The sequence below is a fragment of the Mustela erminea genome, chromosome 14, assembly GCF_009829155.1.
Source record: "Mustela erminea isolate mMusErm1 chromosome 14, mMusErm1.Pri, whole genome shotgun sequence".
Lineage (NCBI taxonomy): Eukaryota > Metazoa > Chordata > Mammalia > Carnivora > Mustelidae > Mustela > Mustela erminea.
This window is the reverse complement of record NC_045627.1, coordinates 66,541,793-66,561,959: the sequence shown is the minus strand read 5'-3', so window position 1 is coordinate 66,561,959 and position 20,167 is coordinate 66,541,793. Positions and strand designations below refer to the sequence as shown.

Below are 20,167 nucleotides of genomic sequence, written 5' to 3'. Positions count from 1 at the left end.
CGAGCTCAGTGGTATGGGTGCACCGGGGAGGGGGCAGTGACGGCCCAGGTCACCATCGCGTGGGCTTTCTGGGGGGTCGGCGCTGCTCACACCCACAGGCCAGTCGCCTGCCAGGCTCCGGAGTCTGCCCCACGCCTGCTGTGGGCTTCTCCAGACCGCGCACAGCTCAACACCGTGTCTGGGAACGTGCTGCCTGAGCCCTGAGCAGAACTGCAGCCTGGACCACATCAAAGGACCAGATCTGGCCAGCCGGGCTTCTGCGGGGTGACAAGGGAGGCAACCAGAAGAATTACGAAAAGGAAACATGCAGAGTTACCTGGAGAACCTGCTGCTAACAACTCTGTTCTGCTGACAACAAAGGTGCGAGACAGGGACAAAGGAACTGAAAAATGGAGAAGAGCAGGGTGAGACCACGTCGAAAGGCAAGGAAGGAGACCTCTGCCCTCGGGGCACAGGAGTGCATACCTGTTCTACTACTATGAGCATTCAGTTCCGGAAATTCCAGAGCCTATAGGATATCATGGAAATTAAAAAGGAACACACAGTGCTTTCCAGGAAGAGGAATCCAGGGAGCCTGAAATCAGAAGAAATCCTACTCAAATGCTTCTCTACTAACCTAGAAATCTCTTAAGCCATTAATACTCTATGGGGGCTTATGGCTCAAAAACGTGCTCTTCTTAAGGATTTAAATCACAACGAGCCACAGAAAAGGGGGGCTCAATTAGTCAACTAGCCCAAAAGCATGATCCAAGCCACCCGCGCCCACAAGCCGGCAAGCAGTCGGCTGTTCAGCTCGCGGACATCCTTAGTCTCACTGTCATTTTAACTTGTCATTTTGAATTGTCTGGGAATACTTCGGAAGTTCAAAGTATCGGAGGAAAGTAATTAAAGAATGTTATGCACAGGTCTCTCGGGAATGACGGACCAAAGGCATCCTCATCGCTGCCACCCAGAGAGCTGCAGGCCGGTCGGATTGAAAAGTCCAATCAACTCTGCCCTCCCTGGCAGGAGTCCTATTTCCTGGGCAGGTTTTTTGGGGGGGAGGGGGTAGGAGGAGGTTCTTTTTTTTTTTTTAATTTTTAAAAATTTTATTTATTTACTTGAGATAGAGAGAGCACGCATGAGCTGGGGTGGCAGAGGGAGATGCAGACTCCCCACTGAGCAGGGAGCCTGACTCGGGGCTGGATCCCAGGACCTGGAGATCATGCCCTGAGCTGAAAGCAGACGCTTAACCCACTGAGCCACTCAGGCACCCCTCTGCTTTTGTTTCTAAACTGCAGGGTAATTGACTCACAATTGGGCAGGTCTTGAAACTGATTACTGTAGGATTCTTCTAGGCAATCAACATTAATAAACAGAAATACTATCTTGAGATTAAGGCACTAATTGTATCTCTCAATGAATACACCCAAATCCTACTTGTCAAGTAAAATACTGGGCTTTGTAATAAGTACGATGCTATTAATGACATCCTGTTCCTTCCTGGCATTTCCCGAGGCCCGGCTGCTGCAGCCCCACAGCTTTGCTGCAGGGGAGGGTCTGCTCCTCAGCTCCTTTTCTGGATGGGATTTGCCTTTATGTGAACCCACAGGTCAGTATACACTGGGCTAATGTTTAAGTTTCAAGAACCAGTGATTGCTAAGATTGTATCCTTACTCTTCTAACCTTTCTTTCAAAAGTCGCCTTCTAAATCGGACTCTGCTAACCTGGGACTGATTTGAGGTTGGCTGCCACACAGCAGTCCCCAGCTCAACACTCAGCTCTCCCACCGACATTTCCTCTGTGCTCTCAAGCTTACAGAGCACTCGCAGGGGGAAGTATCACCACATTCTCTTCTACCAAGTACACGAGGTAACCTTATTATGTCTTTTCGGTAAGGAGGAAGCCAAGGTCTTCTCTCAAAGGCCGCCGACCACACGCACTGAGACTGCTGCTGAAACCCAGGGCCTCCCGGACCAGTTAGGACCCTCCCTGCCTCCTCACCGGCAGCGAGAACAGATCACCTTCAAGTTTACAGAAGCCACAACTCAGTGGGGTTAGACAGGCCCACGTTCACACCGACGTTAGTCAGCAGCTGACAACAGGGAGGCTGGCGACTGTGGCTGAAAACCCCACAGCAGGACAGTGAGAAGATGCATCTGGGGCAGGGGAGGCTGAGGGACAGGAAGAGAACCCTCGGCATTTCCCTGGCTTCCTCACTGTAGTAACACCTTTGGGTTCCCGGGACACTGTGTGATGTGGCAGATGAAGCCTAAGGTCACAAAACCAGATGTGTCTGGAGGTATCCCCTCCCCTTTTGAGACTGGTTTCCAGAAGCCACCTCGGTTGTTTTAGGATGGGCTTTTTGAAAGTTTGGGTTTTAAGTTTCCCAGCACGGCATGTCATTTGGTATGGTGGCCACAAGGTGGCACTCAAGCACCTCTGTTCACCTGTCGGCACTGCTCCAGCCGGAGGCCGGCAGCGGCACATGCACCCTGCAAAGCAAGCAATGCAGAGGGACCGTGTGGAGTCCGGAGCTAGAGCTCTCGGTGCTCCCCGTTCCTACTAGATAGCACCTGCTGGCCTCTGGTGCTCAGCACACTGTCCATACCCTAGGGCACAGCCATCCTCAGCTGGTAGCCTCACCTGACCGGCCGTCTAGACAAGAACTGGCTATAAGCAATAAATATCCATTAACAACCTTGTGCATCCTCAGAAAAATGCAAATTTAAAAACCTTCAGAACAATGAACATTTAAAAGACTTGACATCATCTAGCAGTGGATGTAGAGCAAGCGGAACCCCTGTCCTCACTGGCAGGAGTGTGAACCCCTCCGGCCTCAGTGGCCTGAGGCAGGGGCGGGAGCTGCCCGGGCCACGCCCACACAGACTCCCGGCAGGAGCAGGTACACACTCACACATGCTCGCACATGCTTGCACACACACACACACTTGCCGGAAGACGTGCATGAGGGCATGCACAGCCACGCAAAGCAGGGTAGCCCCCAAAGGAACACTACCCCCATGTCCATCAGCAACAGACCAAGCACACTGGTACGTATTCATACAACGCAACACTGCACAGCCATGAGAAGTAAGGTGTAAGCACACATAGCAACAGTGACAAATGTGACAAGGACAACACTGGGTGAGAGGAGCCGGGCTCAAGAGAACACATGCTCCTTCAGTCCATTTATACCAAGTTCAAGAACAGCTCAACTAGTCTATTAGAAGCTAAGGCGGAGGTCTGGGGGACAGTGACAGAGTGTGGTGGCGGTGGGGTCTGTGGGATTAGTGACGTTTGTCTCTTAAACTGGGTGCCGCTTCACAGGGGAGCGCTGCCTTTGTGCAAGTTCACAGGGGCACAGGCTTATGATTTGTGCAGGGGTCAGGGAGGTACTGGTATACATGACCAACTTCAATCAAAAGTTCAAGATGAAGATAAACAGGAGAGCTGGCAGGTACAGAAAGGTGACCATGGAAGGGCATTCTGTCCTAAAAGCCAGCCCTTCCCCGAGGGGTGGAGGAGGGCCGCTCACCTGGAGAGGCTGTGAGAGCCATCACACCGTAGTAGGAGAAAGCGCTGGCTTCGAATTTCATACCTTCCTTCCCAGCTTCTACTTCCACTTTCCCCTGTGGGAAGAAAAGGGCAGGGTTGTTTTCAGTCCAGTTACACCAATCCCTCAGCAAACTCTTTTCAAGATTTATCCTCCCTCAGATTGTCTGAATTCCCTTCCCAACCATCCCCAGGAAAGAAAGCCTCTCATACCCTCCCACTTAACAGAGAGGGTTCATCTAACATGGAAACTGGACTTGGCTGGAGATGCACAGAGGACTGTGAATATGTGAGATTTAATTTCTGTAAGTCTGCTTAGTATTTTCCCAGCATCCCTCGTTCATGCATGGATTCTTCGGGAACCCTCCAGTAATAAAAAGACGGGGCTCCCGCCCCATCGATGGGACAAACACTGAAGATGGGGTCTTGCAGGAGCCCGAGCTGGAGCAACATCAGAGTTAAGGGTTAACACGGTTCATGGCCATGGACTAAAAGGGCTCCAGGGACAGAACTCACTCTGGTCTCGCTAACACAGCGTCCCGTGTCTGTAGGTGGGGCCCCTTGTTGCCCAGACCCACCACGGGCACCACAGCTCCTCTGAACTTCCTCCTCGCAGCCTTGCATCAGGACAAAACCTCTCCCTGAAGTCCTCCCTCGCCTTCTCTTCCTCTAACTCGTCCACAGCTTCACGCATTAGTTCCTCGGGGACAGACTACGGACGGATGCCTCATTCACCCTGCTAGCCTCAGGGTCCACCGCCATCCCTGGTGGTCGGTGCCCAACATCCGTTTTCCAGGCAACCAGACTATCCTAGTAAGTTCCGCTTCTGGATTTCCAAGCCGAGCACAAGAATGGCTCTCGTTTTCTGTACCTGGAGCTGCCTCTCCAGTGATGGGGCACCTTCATGGCACATCCTTTAGGATAGGTAAATAAAAATTACGGCACCCCTTGTTGAAGGGGAATGTGCTAACACATCAGTGCTCTTAACTCCATGAAGCAGACACAACTGCCACCCCCTCCACAGGTCAGGAGAGGGGCTCAGAAGGACTAAATAAGCGAAGAACAAGCTTTGGACCACCATGTTTGCCACACCGCCCACTAACGCAAGAGTGAATCATTTCTCATTAAAAAAAAAAAAAGATGATTTTGATCATTTCAAATTCCCTGTTATGGAAAGCTTTCCCCAAATCACTTCTTCAGAAAACCATCTACTGCCTCTCTTTCAGCTTTTCCTTTATTCAAATATCAGTCTGGTCACTCTCCAACCAACTCTCCTCCTGTAGGAAAGGAGGCAACCACCACCACCCCCCCATAAGGTAAAGCCACCCTGCCAACAATCAGGGGCCCAAAACCCTGACTGCACAGCGCACAGGGCCCTAGAGAGGCCGTGGGGTCCTGTGCGGAGACTGTCCTCGCCACCCACAAGTTTCCAACACACGAGACAGATGAGAGCAGGTAGAAGACTGATGGTCCAAAGCAGTCAACAAAAACCCTCCATGAGGAAAAAGATGGTAAGGATCTAAGGAAATGGGAGAAAAAAAAAAATACTTCCTGTTCTCCTACACATTCTGTGCAGGAAGGAAAATCCAAGGAGTAGGATTTGAGCCAAGAGAAGGGAGGGCAGGTCAGAGGTGGGAGAGAGCAGGCAGCCGGGCTCACGGGGTTTGTGCAGGAAGGCAGGGGGAGATGGGGCGGGGCGAGCAGGGCGGAGAGCTGGGGAGACCGTGGAGCTCCTGGGGGGACGGACTCGTGAGGCAGTGCTCGTGCACAGGGCACAGGGGCTCGGCTCTAGGAAGACACAGAGTCTCCCCACTGGGCTAGGAACCACGGGGCTGGAAGAAGGTGGCTCGGGCAGAAGCTATGGATAACGGATCCACACGGTTGGGTGGAAGCAGAAGGGAGAAGGAAGCGTAAGGAGAGCGGGGGAGTCACGCGGCAGAATCTGCTCTGAGTGACCGGAAGACGGGCAGCAGGAGCCCCGACAGGAACACTGGGCAGGCGCTGGTGCATCAGCGCCGGGGACAGGGGGCACAGGACATCTTCCCTTCCAGAAGAGTCCATCAAGAAAGGGTCCATCCAGAAAGACTGAAGCGGAAGAATGAAGGAAGGTGAGGAGGAAGGTCAGGATGGAGATCAAGGAGGGGGAGAAGACGCGGTCACGAAGGGAGCAAAAGCCGGACGCTGGCAGGAAAAGAACAGATGAGAGGCAGCGATCGGCTTCGGAGGCAGGGTCCCTAACAGAGGAGGGAAAGAAGAGGGCGGCAGGGAAATAACACACAGAGTGAGCAATAAAAACCCAGCGCCAGATGGAACCGATCTTTGCAGCTGCTGAACCATTTCTTCCTGCACTAACCCCTGACCTTGTATCGGGTAGTTCTATGTACGCTTGTGGCTTCTCTGGAATCAGAAGCCCAGCAGCGGCTGCAGGACCATCTCATGACTGGGAATTTCTATGCAGAAAGTCAAGAGGAAGCATCGAAGCTGACATCAGGCTCATCCTGACTTCCATCTTTATGGGTCTCCAGTGGATCCGGAGCATTTGTTTTACAAGCTACGAGGCCTTTGTATTCTGTGTCCCTGTAGATGGGCGGCCCTTCCCAGTTCTTTATAATTACCGTCAGAACCAGCAGGGTAACAGCTACTTCCCAAGAGACTGTCCGTAACAATACGGGGTCTGCCTCTTGGGAAGGACCTTCTCCCAGAGCAGGGCACAGACCTCAGCCGCGCTCGGAACCCCTGCCACGTCAACCCAAAGGCAGAGATTCCCAGCTCTTGCTGTGCACTGCGAACACCTGGGGATTTAAAAAACAAACTGAATACCTGATGTCTGGCTCCCACTCCCAGGCATTCTGCTAGAACTCGCGTGGGTGTGACTTGGGCAGGAGGATTTGAATAAAGCTCTCTAGTTGATTCTAGGTTGGGGCAAGTTTGGGATCGTTGCCACGAGGCTCTGTTTGCGAACAATGGCCCCAGCTCCGGAGCCTCTGGGTACCCCAGTCTCTCAGGAAACTCCCCCGGGAGTCACGGTGGCTGTGAGTCCGCCAAGTGAACAAGGACAGCAGCACAAAGACTCAAAGCTCTGGACCCTGGCCACCTTAGTCCATCTCTCTCTGACCCTCGGGACACGCCTGCAGGTGGGGGAGGCTCAGCCTTCTCCAGAAGCCCACCTAGTGAGCGCACATCACCAGGCTGACAGCAGGTTCAAGGGGTCCCCAGCTCCTCGTGCGTGGATTCCCAGAACTAGTAAAATATACCTCCGGCCTCAGAGATGGCATTGCCGAATTTGTGATTCACACCGATATTTTAAAAAACTCAGCCATCTCCTCTAACCACCGTTTCGCATCGGACCAGACATCTCTACCCCCAAAATACAGAAAATATGTAATTTTAGAACAGACAGGTCTTTAAACTGAATATATGTAATTTCAGGAAGTTCTTGCTGCGGCTGTCTTTATTTTTCTCACTTTGTCTCCAACCGGTGAAAACTTTGTTGAGCATCAGCACGAAGGAACCACTGCGCCGCCAGATGCCTTTTCCTTCATTTATAAAACTGCAGCAGATTATGGGATCCTGTGGTTCTTTCGATTCTAACTTTATAGGATTCTTCAGTTCCACATTTTGAAAACTGCCCAGCCCTGTACTTCTCTCTACACAAGTGAAGCTTTTCTGACAGGCAGGTTTTAGAAACATCCAGTAAACGTTTTTTATTCCTGTTTGTGCGTTAATGGCTCCCCAAAGTGACCATGTCCAAAGAAACCTACCAGTCTGAAAATCGAAGCTGTCCCCAGGAGGAAATGGCTTGCATGGCCTCACGACCAATGTCCTTAGATAAGGACTTCTGCCATATAATGAGCTACAAACCAATTTTACCTCTGAAACATCCACAAATTTACTCTATACTCTAACAGCTCTCTCTCTTCACACACACACACACACACACACACACACACACACACACCCCAGCACAGGACATGACAGGGTCCCAAACGAAGAGCCCGGGCTTCAGGTTTAAGCTGACAAACAAGAAGGCAGGCAACCCTGCTTCAAGCAAAGCTGCCTTCCCAAGTCAAGTCACCATCACAATCGCCCTGAACTTTCTCTGGAAGAAGGTCCTTAGGGAACTCTCCTCAAAGCTCCTAAGCATCCAGAAAGCACTAAAAGCAGTCTCGTGCTGTGACTGGCCACGAGGTGGGAGCCTGTGCTAGCCTCACTGGCACAAACAAGATTGAATGGTCAGTCAATGGCACAGACTCAGGAGACCAAAGCCTCCCTCGGGCCATACACGCTGAGCATCGACATGGTCTCCTGTTCACCTTCAAGTTCTTTTTTTCCTTTCCTTTTCTTTCTTTCTTTTCTTTTCTTTTTTTTTTTTAAGTATCACCATCGCAAAGTATTCCATGGGGCTTGGTACCTGAAAGGAGGTGGCTGAATCCCAGAGGTGTGGACGCCAACCCAAGTTCACCAGCACTGCCCCGTAAGAGGGAGAGCACGATCCAGAGAGGGTCTGTTCCCAATCCGGAGTCTAGAGATGTAGTCTGGGCATGGCACGCTCCCTTCATGAATGTTTCGATTTTTTAAAAAAGCTTTGGATGGTGAAAAATTTACACATATTTTGGACCATCTGGTTGACCTTCTTCTAACCAAGTGCCACCAGTAGAGGTCAGCGCCAGGGCCTTAGGGCTCCGGATAGCGGCGGGAAGTTGTGCTCACGACCCAGTCATCATGGCTAAGCCTTGCTGCTCAGTCAACCAGGTGTTGTGAGAAAGAAGCAGCATTTCAGACTCCTCCCCAGCCCTACGGAGCCTACACAGGGACTGCTCTGCGTGTGAAAGCGTGAGGAGCCCTGAACTGGAGAGACGGGGACACAGGACGACCAAACAAGCCAGTCACACCCAGTGGGTGCCAGATAACACAGCATTCTGCACAAACATCCAAAGGAACTTGGATTGAACCAAGGGGTGAGGGGTCAGTCAGGGCTGGGCGCACGGAGACCCAAGAATGCGGAGTGCAAAAGGGCCTGCAGCAGAGCCCCCGGCCCTACTGGGGCCTGCGGCGCCTCCCCAGCAAATGTCCCAGACACATTTAAAATCCCAGGGTCCTGGGATCGAGCCCTGCCTCCGGCTTCCTGCTCAGCGGGAAGCCTGCTTCTCCTTCTCCCACTTGCCCTGCTTGTGCTCGCGGTCTCTCGCTGTCTCTCTCTCTCTTAATAAATCAATCAATAAATTTTTAAATAAATAATTACAAGTCTGGGTTTATACCAATTCTAACTCCCAAGAGCACAAAAGGAGCTTATACCTAGTTTCTATTTATGCATATCTGTGTATAATTTGTTAAAAAAACAGGGTCAACACTGGGTGTCCAAGTAATTTTTTTTTCCTTTAAAACGGGTGCTAGCTGTACTTGACTCGGGATTATAGATCTGTTACTCACTGGGACACACAGACCCTGTAACTCAAAAATCCCCAAGAAAGGATTGGTATGGAAGGCTTCAAGTCCTCTTCCAGTAACAGGTGAAACGGTTTTAAGTAACGTCATGGGACAGGTAAGCTCCAAGATGCTACCTGCCTTGTCCACAAAGGAACAGACTTCATTCTACAGGGAAAAGCCCTTCTGAAGTCCTGTCAGAGGCCTTGACGAGAGAGTGGGTGGAACAGCGGAAAAGCCACCACAAAATCTGAGGCAGGAAATCAAGCAGAAAAATTAACGCCGGGGTGGGGGGGGAAGTGCTCCTTTTACTGACTCTGTAATTGGCAAAGAAAAGAGCTATTTGTTTTCCTAGTATTCTATTTCTTATTTTTCAAAAAGTCAATCTGGCTATGTGCTGTGGAGGAACTATATATATATATAATTATATATATGTCTATACATATGTTTATATATATATGTTTATACATATGTGTATATATATATTTTTTTGCTTAGACATTTTATTCCCCAAAGGACCAAAAAAATCCTTCACTGTAAAATACCAACTCTGAATTAGGAAAATGGTTTATAGTCGTTATAATTATTGTGCACAGACTCCTGACATTTTTCTCTGTGCTTTCCGCTTCTTTCATGACTGTATGACGGCCACATCATATGGAAATACAAGTGGTTGAGACATATGTACTACTGCTACTTTGTAATTAACAGATTTGCTATAAATATGTTTGCATCGATTGCCTGAGCACATAATTTCTTCAGATGTGTGTGCATGAGTGATTTTATGGACTCCCAAAAGGAGGCTGTCAGTTTAAGGATAGGATTGGTTTTGCGGCACTTTTTGTTGTTGTTGTTCACTATTCATCATGGATTTTTACAAAGATTTTTTTTCCTTTTTTTTTTTTTTTTTTGTTTGTTCTCTAAAATTTAAAAAATGGATGCTTAATTTTGTCAGTTGCCTTTCTGCTATCTATTGGTAGGAGCATGAGGGCTTTTTTTCTTTACTACTTTCCTAATTAACACGGCCCATTTTGGTTCTGTTGTTCTTAAACTAGCCCTGCGTTCCTAAATAAACCTAATTTGGTCAGTCACAGTGAACAACTCTTTGGCGACGCTGCTCGTCTCTAACTGCTACCTCTTTAGTTGGGAAATCTGAAGATCGTACCATCTCCGCCCATTTGTATCACAAAGAAAATGAGCTCCTCCAAGTTTCAATTTTTTTTTTCCAAGTAATTTCTTTGAATCTAGCTGTTTTATTTTTTTTATTATATTTATTTATTTATTTTTTTATTTTTTTGACAGAGAGAGAGATCACAAGTAGGCAGAGAGGCAGGCAGAGAGAGAGAGAGGGAAGCAGGCTCCCTGCCGAGCAGAGAGCCCGATGCGGGACTCGATCCCAGGACCCTGAGATCATGACCTGAGCCGAAGGCAGCGGCTTAACCCACTGAGCCACCCAGGCGCCCCTGAATCTAGCTGTTTTAAAGGAGAAGAGAGAACTTCTTGTTTTATTGTTTTTCTCTTTTATCACATTAATTACATCAATAGAATACTGATTTTGTTAATCTCTTAAAAGAACCAAATCTTAATATTATTTATGGGTTTTAAGGCTTTCTCATTAACACTTTTTTCATGACTATCTTTATTATTGAATTTGTTCTTTTCAGATTGGTGCTTTGTTCTTTTTCTAGATAATTACACATTTTTTCCTTGTGTAAGCACTCAGAATAAATTTCTTAAAACTTTGACACTGCTATAAGGCATCATTTTTTTTTTAAAGATTTTATTTATTTATTTGACAGCAAGAGATCACAAGTAGGCAGAGAGGCAGGCAGAGAGAGAGGAAGGGAAGCAGGCTCCCTGCTGAGCAGAGAGCCCGATGTGGGGCTCGATCCCAGGACCCTGAGATCATGACCCGAGCAGGAGGCAGCGGCTTAACCCACTGAGCCACTCAGGCACCCCTAAGGCATCATTTAATAATGTCTCTAATGTGTTCTCTGTATTTTATGATATTCTATATATTTTCTAATTCAGTCACTACTTAGAGTTTATCAGTTTGAATGTTAATTATATTTCTGACATTTCCTTAATAGGTAATCTGTATACATGGTAAGAAATTCAAATTCAAAGGGAGAAGTAAGTCTCCCTTCCACATTATGCCCAGTCCTCCAAGTCTCCCTCCTTAGAGGTGACTCCTGAGTAACCTTCTGGAGAGATTCGTTTATATGAAGACACTCAGGAAACCCATGATAATACATTATAATGCCCTGTTCTGAGCCTTATGTATAAGCCTTTGGAAGAGAACTGGTCACCATTTAAAAGTGGCTTAGTACTTTTCAATGATATATTTTTAGGTCCAATTTCATTTCACTATGAGCTATACAGGTAGTTCTAGAAATTTCTGAGTTTAGTAGAACTTACATATGACATGGCAAGTCATCAGCTTTACGTTGAAGTCACATAAAACTTTCTAAAAAGTATTTCCCTGGCTTTAAATTTTCCTCCAAATTCCTATTAATTGTGTTAGTTAAAACATTTTTTTTTCTTGGTATGTTTACTCTTTTATGATGGTGGAATTATTTTCTATCAAAATTATATTCCTTTCCATTTCCATGGATACACACATCTATGAGTACTCAATAGGTTCTTCAATTTACATGAGTCCAGCAAGGTCCCAAATTATCAAAAGGACAATTGAGGTTTTTTATTTGAAAACAGCTCAATAAAAGGTATGATGTATTTGTTTTGTTATTTAAGACATGCAGAGCCAATAAACTTTTGTGTTGTACTGTTTTTATCACTGTCCTTACTGATTCTCACCCAGTACATTTTAGTTAAAAAATCTAACTTCTTCAGATAAAACTTTAGGTGGCAGCCTTTTTATACTTACGGAGTGGGAGCTATGTGCCCAGTAACTTAAAGAATCATTCTTTTAATTAAGCTTAAATGGCTTACTTCGAATAAATTCGATCTTATTTCATTTAGAGTTTAAACTCAGAGCGATGGGTTTCTATTTATAATTACATTCCAAACATCAATGACTTAATAGAAGAATTTTCTTCCAGTATCTACAGAAGAGGGCTGCTCACTGGCTTTGGGGCCAGGAACAGAAGGCACATAACCGCAGCTCATTTCTGATTTAATGCTCTAGCAGACAGGGAAACATGCCCAATAACCTGGCACCAATTTCCCCAGCTGGGCTGGTGACATTTCAGAGAGGAATATACTTTGTAAAGGTGACAGCTGGATTGACAGGGATCATCCTATTTCATTTTCTTATACTCCAGGTACCTTGGGTAATTGGCTGGCCTACAAGAACCTAATTTTCATTGAACTCCATAGTTCAAACACCTCCATAAATCCTCTTAATCCAATACATACACTATTTATAAAAAAAAAAATCTCCATGACATCATCAGTTCAACAACTCAAAAAAAAAAAAAAAAAGTCCCCATCTCTATAAATACTTAACATGACGTAGGGATTCAAATACAGGTAAAATACAAACAAACCCTTTATCAAAAATTGACTTAAAGGGGCGCCAGGGTGGCTCAGTGGGTTAAACCTCTGCCTTCGGCTCGGGTCATGATCCTAGGGTTCTGGGATGGAGCCCCGAATTGGGCTCTCTGCTCAGCAGGGAGTCTGCTTCCCTTCCTCTCTCTCTCTCTCTACTTTTGATCTCTGTCAAATAAATAAGTAAAATCTTAAAAAAAAAAATCACCTTAAAGATTTACTTGTAAATTAATGGGGAGTATAAAGTCCCTCTTCCACAAAATCTCTCTTTAGATCTTTCAGCCAGGAAACGGCTTTGTCATACACCAACAGAACATTCCCGAATCGCACTTCATACAGGCTAACTACGTAAAAGTCGACAACCGAAAGACACATAGTTTCTACTATTACTCCTGAAATTCACCATGTCAATCCTTTAAGTCTTCCTAAGCAAAGTGTAATCCAAAATTTAGTGTAGTCCCAAGTTTCTCCAGGTTTAAGGAATATTCCCATCTCACTTTTAGAAGAAGCACCAATGTTTTATTCTTTTGCTACAGTACATTAACTCCCTGAAGCCCCCTCAGAGGTTCAAGTGTGTGTATCTCCAGAGAAAAAGAAAACAAACAAACAAACAGTGCAGGACTGAATGAGACTAAAGTTAAGACAAAAATCAGGGTATTGAATTAGAAAACCTGCCAAGAGAGGTTTCCACGAAAGAATATATGAAAGTGGCAGGTGACTAGATAACACACGGTTTTTTTCTATAGTTTCTTCTTTCCTCCTCCAGACATCACGACAGCATCCAAACAGGGACATGAGCACACCACTTTGCAGAGTTTCCCTCATCTGGACATCTGATAAGAGTTGCTTTCAAATAAAAAGAACTTCTTTAATTATCCTTCAGGTAACTGGGACCTTGATGGACTCACGTAAATTGTAGGCCCTACCAAGTCCTCAATATACTTTTTTTTTTTTTTAAGATTTTTATTTATTTGACAGAGATCACAAGTAGGCAGAGAGGCAGGCAGAGAGAGAGAGAGAGGAGGAAGCAGGCTCCCCGCTGAGCAGAGAGCCCGATGTGGGGCTCGATCCCAGGACCCTGAGATCATGACCTGAGGCAAAGGCAGAGCCTTAACCCACTGAGCCACCCAGGCACCCCATCAATATACTTTTCTAATAATCCCTCTAATTCATACCTAGGAAATCACCAGAAAGTAGGAGAATGCGTAAGGGGCTAGGACTCTTTTACAAGAAATCGGTCTTTACTCAGTGTAAGCAATTCTTCAGTAAGGAGGCATAAGCAGTCAATAAAACCAACACTTCGTCCATTGTACTGCTTGGTTTCCATGTCAACGATGGTGTTCTATCAAATGAAACTGGGATAGAATAAGGGCCTCCCCCAACTCAAGCACCAAAACCCCTCAAGGACGGTCCAGAATGGATGGACCTTCTCACCTGATAGAGTGGATTATGTTATTACTGAAAAGGAATGAAGTTTTCATTGCCATGAGAGGCTGTGATGATTACATTAGTTCCTCTGTAGAACAGCCTGGTTAGTAACCAGGAATAAAAACAATAATAAATGGACTGATTTGATGTTGTTAAGGGAAGAGATAGTATGTTACCTCTAGGAAGCTGTAAACGACCAAGTCCTAATGAAGAGTGGAAAAAAGAAAAAGATGATAAGAGAGACCCCAGGAAGTCACCACATTTAAATTTCAAATACCCAATCAAGACTTGGGTGTGTACAGGGACTTCTCCAAGCTCTTCAAAAAAATATAAACAACTGAATTCACCCTTCTTTACATGAATGCCTCCATGCCTCAGCAACCAGTCAGTGCCCTTCAGTATTGGAAATTGAAGTAACTAATGACATTGCTTTATGTTGAAATTATTTTACAGAGAGGAAAACAGGGGGAGGAAATCCTCCCACATATCACGTGACCCCGGAAGTTAGGTATGTGAACCTGGACACCCGTTCACCTAGAGAAAAGTCTCCTCAGAACCGGAAGGACAGGTACGCAGTGAGATCAAACAACGACTGAATAATTCTTCTGACCTGCAAAATGAGAACGAAGTAGTCTACAGGTTTGTTTCGCTGGTAGAGGTAGTATTCTGGGGCCTTCTTGTTCTTCTCATCATACTTCAGTTCCTGGATGACATTGGGGTGCTTTAGCAGCCTTAGAAGGATCTTCTCTGACATCTGGGATGGGCTAAATGCTTCTACTTCTATAGATATAAACACAACTTGATATTACACTTCCAATGGATGGAAAAAAAAAATCATACTAGTGTTTCAGGAGTTTAGAATATAAGAATATTCGGAACCAAAGCAATACAATATGGATTAAAGACACTTCCGTTTGGTGATCCACTTGGGGGGGGAGGTTACCTGAGAGAAATTAGAAAATACCAACGTCTCGTATTTGTTTAAGTAATTCCTTTTCAACCCGTCATTGGTTTCAGTTCTTACAAAATTGCCCTAAATTTTCTGATACCAATCGAAGTCTACCAGAAGCAGGCTCCCGACTGCCAGGACACCCTCTGACAGGCCACCATAGTCGGACCGTCCAACAACAGCCGAAGGAAGAAGCAAAGGTCAGGAAGCATGTAGGTGTGGGTTAGTACCAGGTGCCCCGACGAAAGGCTCCACCTCTCCTTCTCCCACTCCACTACCCTGAGAGAGTCGGGGAACAAAGGCAGGCGGAGATTCAGAGGAGAAGCAAGGCACGTGCACACAGCGACATGCACTCCAACTTGCTAACTAAAAAAAATTAAAAAAAAAAAAAATGTGTATCTGTATCGGCAAAAGGAATCCATTTTATTTCCGGTACCCAAATTCTTCCGGAATTACTGGCTTAGGGCTGCTTGATTGAAACTGGACTTCCCGGCACCTCAGAGGCAGAGTGAGAGAACATTTAAAGTATGGTTCCGCAATGATGAACAACATTACCAGAATTTGAAAAATTAAGTTAAAGATACTGTTTATATGTTTAAAAAACTGCTGTCACGAGGTGAACCATAAATTCGATATTAGCTTCTGTACTAGCTTTCGTAATAACGAAATGAGGTGGTACCCTGTAGAAGTTTTGCAAAATACAGAAGATAAAAGAGGAAAAGAAAATCACCTAGGAACCCACCGCGCCGTCCCTCTCAGCAGCGGACGAGCACATGTGCCTGTGTGATCTCAAAGTTTTATGTGTGGTTTTTTTTTTTTTCTCACCTCAAATTAAATTATGAATAACTTCCCGGCTCATAAATATTGTACTCTGAGCATTTCTAGGTATCTGAAAACAGTGTCTTAAAGAGTATATAACATCCATTGCATGGCTACTGTTAGCCTTCTTTTCGAAATCTTTTAAGTATGCTCCATACAGCTGAAGGGCACTGGTCGCCCATCTTGGACACAGACGTCTTCTACAGGCCACTGGGTACTTTCAGATTTTCTCACGTTTCCCCTGGCCCACAGAGCTCACCCTTCACCTAGACAGCCACTTGGGGATGTGAGAAGGGTTAGTCAGTCTCTTAAGTCCATTCAACCTTGACCTTTCTGGAGCAGTCAGTGCCGGCTGGATTGGTGGTTTTAATAATGTGAACGCTTGCCTCCTGGAATGGGCCCAAGTTAATGTGACTTGAAGAGGCCCCGAGAAATCCACGTCAAAGCGCTTAGAATTTCTGATGTCACGGACATCCTAAGAGACAGATTTAATTCTGAAAATCTATTTTTTCTTCTTTGCAAATCAGAGCACCCGTGTTACCACTGAGGTCCGGCTGTTCTTCCAAGGCAAGCTGGAGAGAGAATTACTCCAGGAGGTGGTGTCTGGTCTGCACGGCCAGTCTACGCCACCAGCGGGCTCTCCCCGGCACTGAGCTGGAAGCAGATGACCTGACCTACTGTTCACATGCAGTGTGCCACTAACATTCATCCTTACCTTTCAGACCAATTTTAAGTTACTGGTCCACCCCTGGTAAATGTCTCAGAGGGTTCATGCCGACACTGAACACAGGAGAGGAGAGAATTTAAAAAGAAAAAAACAAAACAAAACAAAACAAAAACAAAAAAACAAAAAACAAAACACAAAAGTGGCATTACTTATCACCCCATTTCCCCGTCCCCACCCCCAGCCCACCCCAGTCAGCGGTGGGTGAGAAACACGGTCCAGGGTTCGGAGAGATCGCAAACTGTGATAAGCTGCACTTGCCTGTTGCTAGGAAACGGTGCATGGCCAGGAGAAGCTGTGGTGATATTTTAACCTTCATCTCGCTGTCTGTCTGCTTAAAGGCAGAAAAATCTTGTTTTCTTTCCCGATGGGCCACTTTCTTTTTCGTTCTGTTATCAGCTGACCGAAGAACGAGAAAAGAGAAAAGGAAATGCATTCGATTACATCAGGGCACTTTTTGAATGCAAAGGACACAATCCACTGGAAAGGCTAGACTACCTCCAGGTCGCCGGCACTCTAGGCACCAACGCCCCACAGAAAAAGGAGGAGAGAGAATCCTCCACAAATCAGTGCAGCACAGTCATGGCCCAATTCAAAGCAAGGCGACTAGGACCAACGGGAAACATTCTCCACAAAGATCTTCAGAGCCCTTGTGAGTACACGACAGGGACAAAACCCTCACACAAGCCATGTAACCCCACAGTGATGGCATGCATCTCAGGGCCTACACAGTCTCCTGTCACTCGGTGTCACCACACTGCGGGGAAGAACAATCACCGGGTGACAGAAGACACAGCGAAGGGTGCCCTGCCTTGCAGAGGCTTTTAGCCTCCACCGAAACAGGGAAAACAAACATCTGAACAAAACCTCTTCAGAAACAGAAAAGAATGTTTTCATAGAACATTTTAACAATAATATCTGTTAGCTTCATTTCTACCCCAGACCCGGAGACCCTCAAGGTCAAGCAAATACAAAGAAGGTCAACCAGAAGAGAGGTCGGCATACTTCCTCTGTCAAGGGCTAGGTAGTATTTCAGGCTCTGGGGGCCACACGGTGTCTGTTGGATCTGCTCAACCCTACTGCTGAACAAAAGCAACTATATGTGAAAGAGCTAACAGGGCGTGTGCCAACAAAACTTTATTATGGAGATGAAATTCGAATTTCATAGTATTTTCTCATGTCTCTAAGTAATTATTCTTTTCATGTTTTCAATGATTACCCAATGTAAAAAACAAACAAAAATTCTCAGCTTGGGGGCTCTCCAAACACTGGCGGCCACTTGTGGGCTGTAGTTTGTTGTTGTTGTTGTTGTTGTTGCAAACCCCTGATCTAGACGGTGTCTAATACAAAACCCTTTTCCAGTACTTTTCTCAACAGAGAAATGATCAAGAAAAAAGTTGGTTAAAGACAAGACCTGAATCGCTCACTCCTCTCTCAAGAATCCTGAGTCTGTGCGCTATTACCATTTCATGCCTAGGGCCAAGCAGACTTAATTACCAGGCTGGTCCTGGGGTGAGGGCAATCGTAACTTATCATTTTCTTCTGTCTCGAATTCTTTTCAGAATCAGACAGCATAAATCAACACCATATTTCCAAATAATTTTCTAATGGCAAACATAGTCCTCAGAATCCTGATCGCCTCTCGACCTCAAGGATATCCCTAAAACCATGTGGTCAGCATTCCATCCAGCCAGGCAGGCTGGGCAACACTTCTGTGTGAAATCAGTTTAATTGAGGTATAAGAGACTTTAACTGGAAAGCAAACATAAGATCTCCTATCTCCTAAGTACTTTAGTTATCTTTCTTATGATGAGTACCACCCCCGAAAAAACAAACAAAAAATCTATCTCTCTCTATATATAGATATATAAAGAGGCACACTTGGTATTAAATGGTCACTCGAAGGAAGGATGAAAAGACTGTCAACACACAAGTAACAATATTCTTTATTATGTGATCTCTGACTACTCTCCAAGTGTCAAGAAGATAAAACACAAAGGAAATGGTGATTTTAAAGAACACATTAATATATAGATGAGAAAAAAGACACATTTTCAGAAGCAAGTCATTTCCTAAATATCAAGTTTATCCTTCCAAGGGTACATGGAAGACTCTCATTATTAAAATGAGGAACGTTCCCATCTAGCAGGACTAAATAAAAATCGCTCTGTTTTAAGCAAGGCAGGCCCCATCCCAGGGGCCCCAGGCCATGTGAACAATCCATTTCCCTTTTAAGTCATGCTTTAATAAGCCAAACAGAACAAACAGAGCCCAGATACTCTTCTCTGGCCCACCTCTGAGAGCCCCAAACATCTCCGGGCAAACACGCCCCTGTCTCGTTATTAATCTCTTGAAAGAGATTACTAAGATTCTACTAAGAATGAGGCTGAAGAAGGTTTACACCCCACAGTCCAACAATCCAGTTGAGGACTTCAGTGAGACAGGATTCCGCTTCAATACTCAGCCCAGGATTGTTTACCTCACACTCAAAGACCAGCGGATCTTCCCCTCCCTCTACAAACAAGCCAAGAGACTTCTACCCCCTTCACCCATTTCCCCCCTGTCCCCCCAAAGAAGACAGAGTAGCACAGAAAGGGAAAAACACATTCCTATTGTGTACCCTACCCTGTCCTGCTCCCCGTCCCTCCCAGTGAGCACTCCTTACCACAGCAAAGCTATGCTCACAAACCTCACCTCTACCCTGGCCCCTGGGTTCTAGAACAAGGACATTTAAATGGTGGCAATCCATCCATTTAACAAATCCTCCTCACAAGCACTTGAATTTGGACCTTAAGTAGAAAAAGAAATTTATCTGAACACAACTGCCTAGCTGTGGAAAATAAAAATGTAGTGAAGAGCAACTCTTTTACCACACCTACAATAAAAGTAAAAACCAAGAAGGGAGTTTTCTGTTCAGGGCAAGTAATGCCCTCATCCCTTGTTAGAAGAAGTTGGCTTTTCAAAAAAAAAAAAAAGACAAACACAAAAATGAAATACTGCCACTCTACACCACAGGCCCTGCCTCTCCTTTCCCCACTCTGATGAAGGTTCTGGAACACACCGCTAAGTGGTGTGTTCCACATACACATAGACACAGCACGTCATGAGAGACAGAGGCAAGAGGCCACTGGAGACGAGAGCGGACTCACAAACGAGATGACAGAAAACAGCGAAGGTTTTGAAAAAAATCACACTCTGACTACTCACTGTATAAATCTGTTTCGTCTAGAATCTCAGATTTGATGATTTCTTCAATCACGTCTTCTAATGTGACAATTCCCAGAACTTCATAAAACGGGTCCCCTTCTCCCTCATTGTTCACTCGCTGCACAATGGCCAAATGAGATTTACCTTTAAAGAAAAGAAAACAAAGTTGAGGAAGCAATTCTCTGACTCTCCGGAAGGAAGTCTGGCACGGGAGCATGTTAAGAACAGAGGCGAACGCAGAGACCGGATGATCCAAGTCTGCATTTCGGCGTTTAAACACGGGGTGGAAATGGCACAGGCAAATGGAAAAGTTTCCCGAGTCATCGAAAGCAAGACGACTGAACAGGAAGAGCCTCGACTTCTACACATGTCAGCCTGCGCCCCGTTACCATTCGCTTCCTCATGGGGTGGGTCTTCAATCATGTCGGCCCTTCCTCTGTGACCTTATAGCAACCGCCTTTTTTTTTTTTTTTTAGGAGAATGGTTCTCCAAGTGTGGTCTGTGGACCCTTAGGGATGCCCAAGACCCTCTTAGGAGGGCAGCGAGGTCAGACGATTTCCAGTGGAACACTC

The 20,167-nt window shown here is 45.9% G+C and overlaps 1 protein-coding gene across 6 annotated transcripts in view; it reads right to left on the bottom strand.

Moving 5' to 3' along the window:
- CNNM2 (cyclin and CBS domain divalent metal cation transport mediator 2) overlaps positions 1–20,167 on the bottom strand; it is a 154,921-nt gene that overhangs the window by 17,312 nt on the left and 117,442 nt on the right. For 3 of the 6 annotated variants that reach the window (XR_004278842.1, XM_032313646.1, XM_032313644.1), the window contains exons 2-6: positions 19,596–19,739; positions 16,650–16,787; positions 14,507–14,676; positions 3,518–3,611; positions 317–382 (exon numbers count right to left, since the gene is read on the bottom strand). Coding sequence is in view for 3 of the 6 variants with exons in the window: in XM_032313646.1 (XP_032169537.1) it covers positions 317–382; positions 3,518–3,611; positions 14,507–14,676; positions 16,650–16,787; positions 19,596–19,739 (612 nt within the window). In the remaining 3 variants the exon portion in view is untranslated. Of the gene's footprint in view, positions 1–316; positions 383–3,517; positions 3,612–14,506; positions 14,677–16,379; positions 16,445–16,649; positions 16,788–19,595; positions 19,740–20,167 lie in introns of those variants that run through there. The other 3 variants (XM_032313645.1, XR_004278843.1, XR_004278844.1) reach the window with 3 other exon arrangements.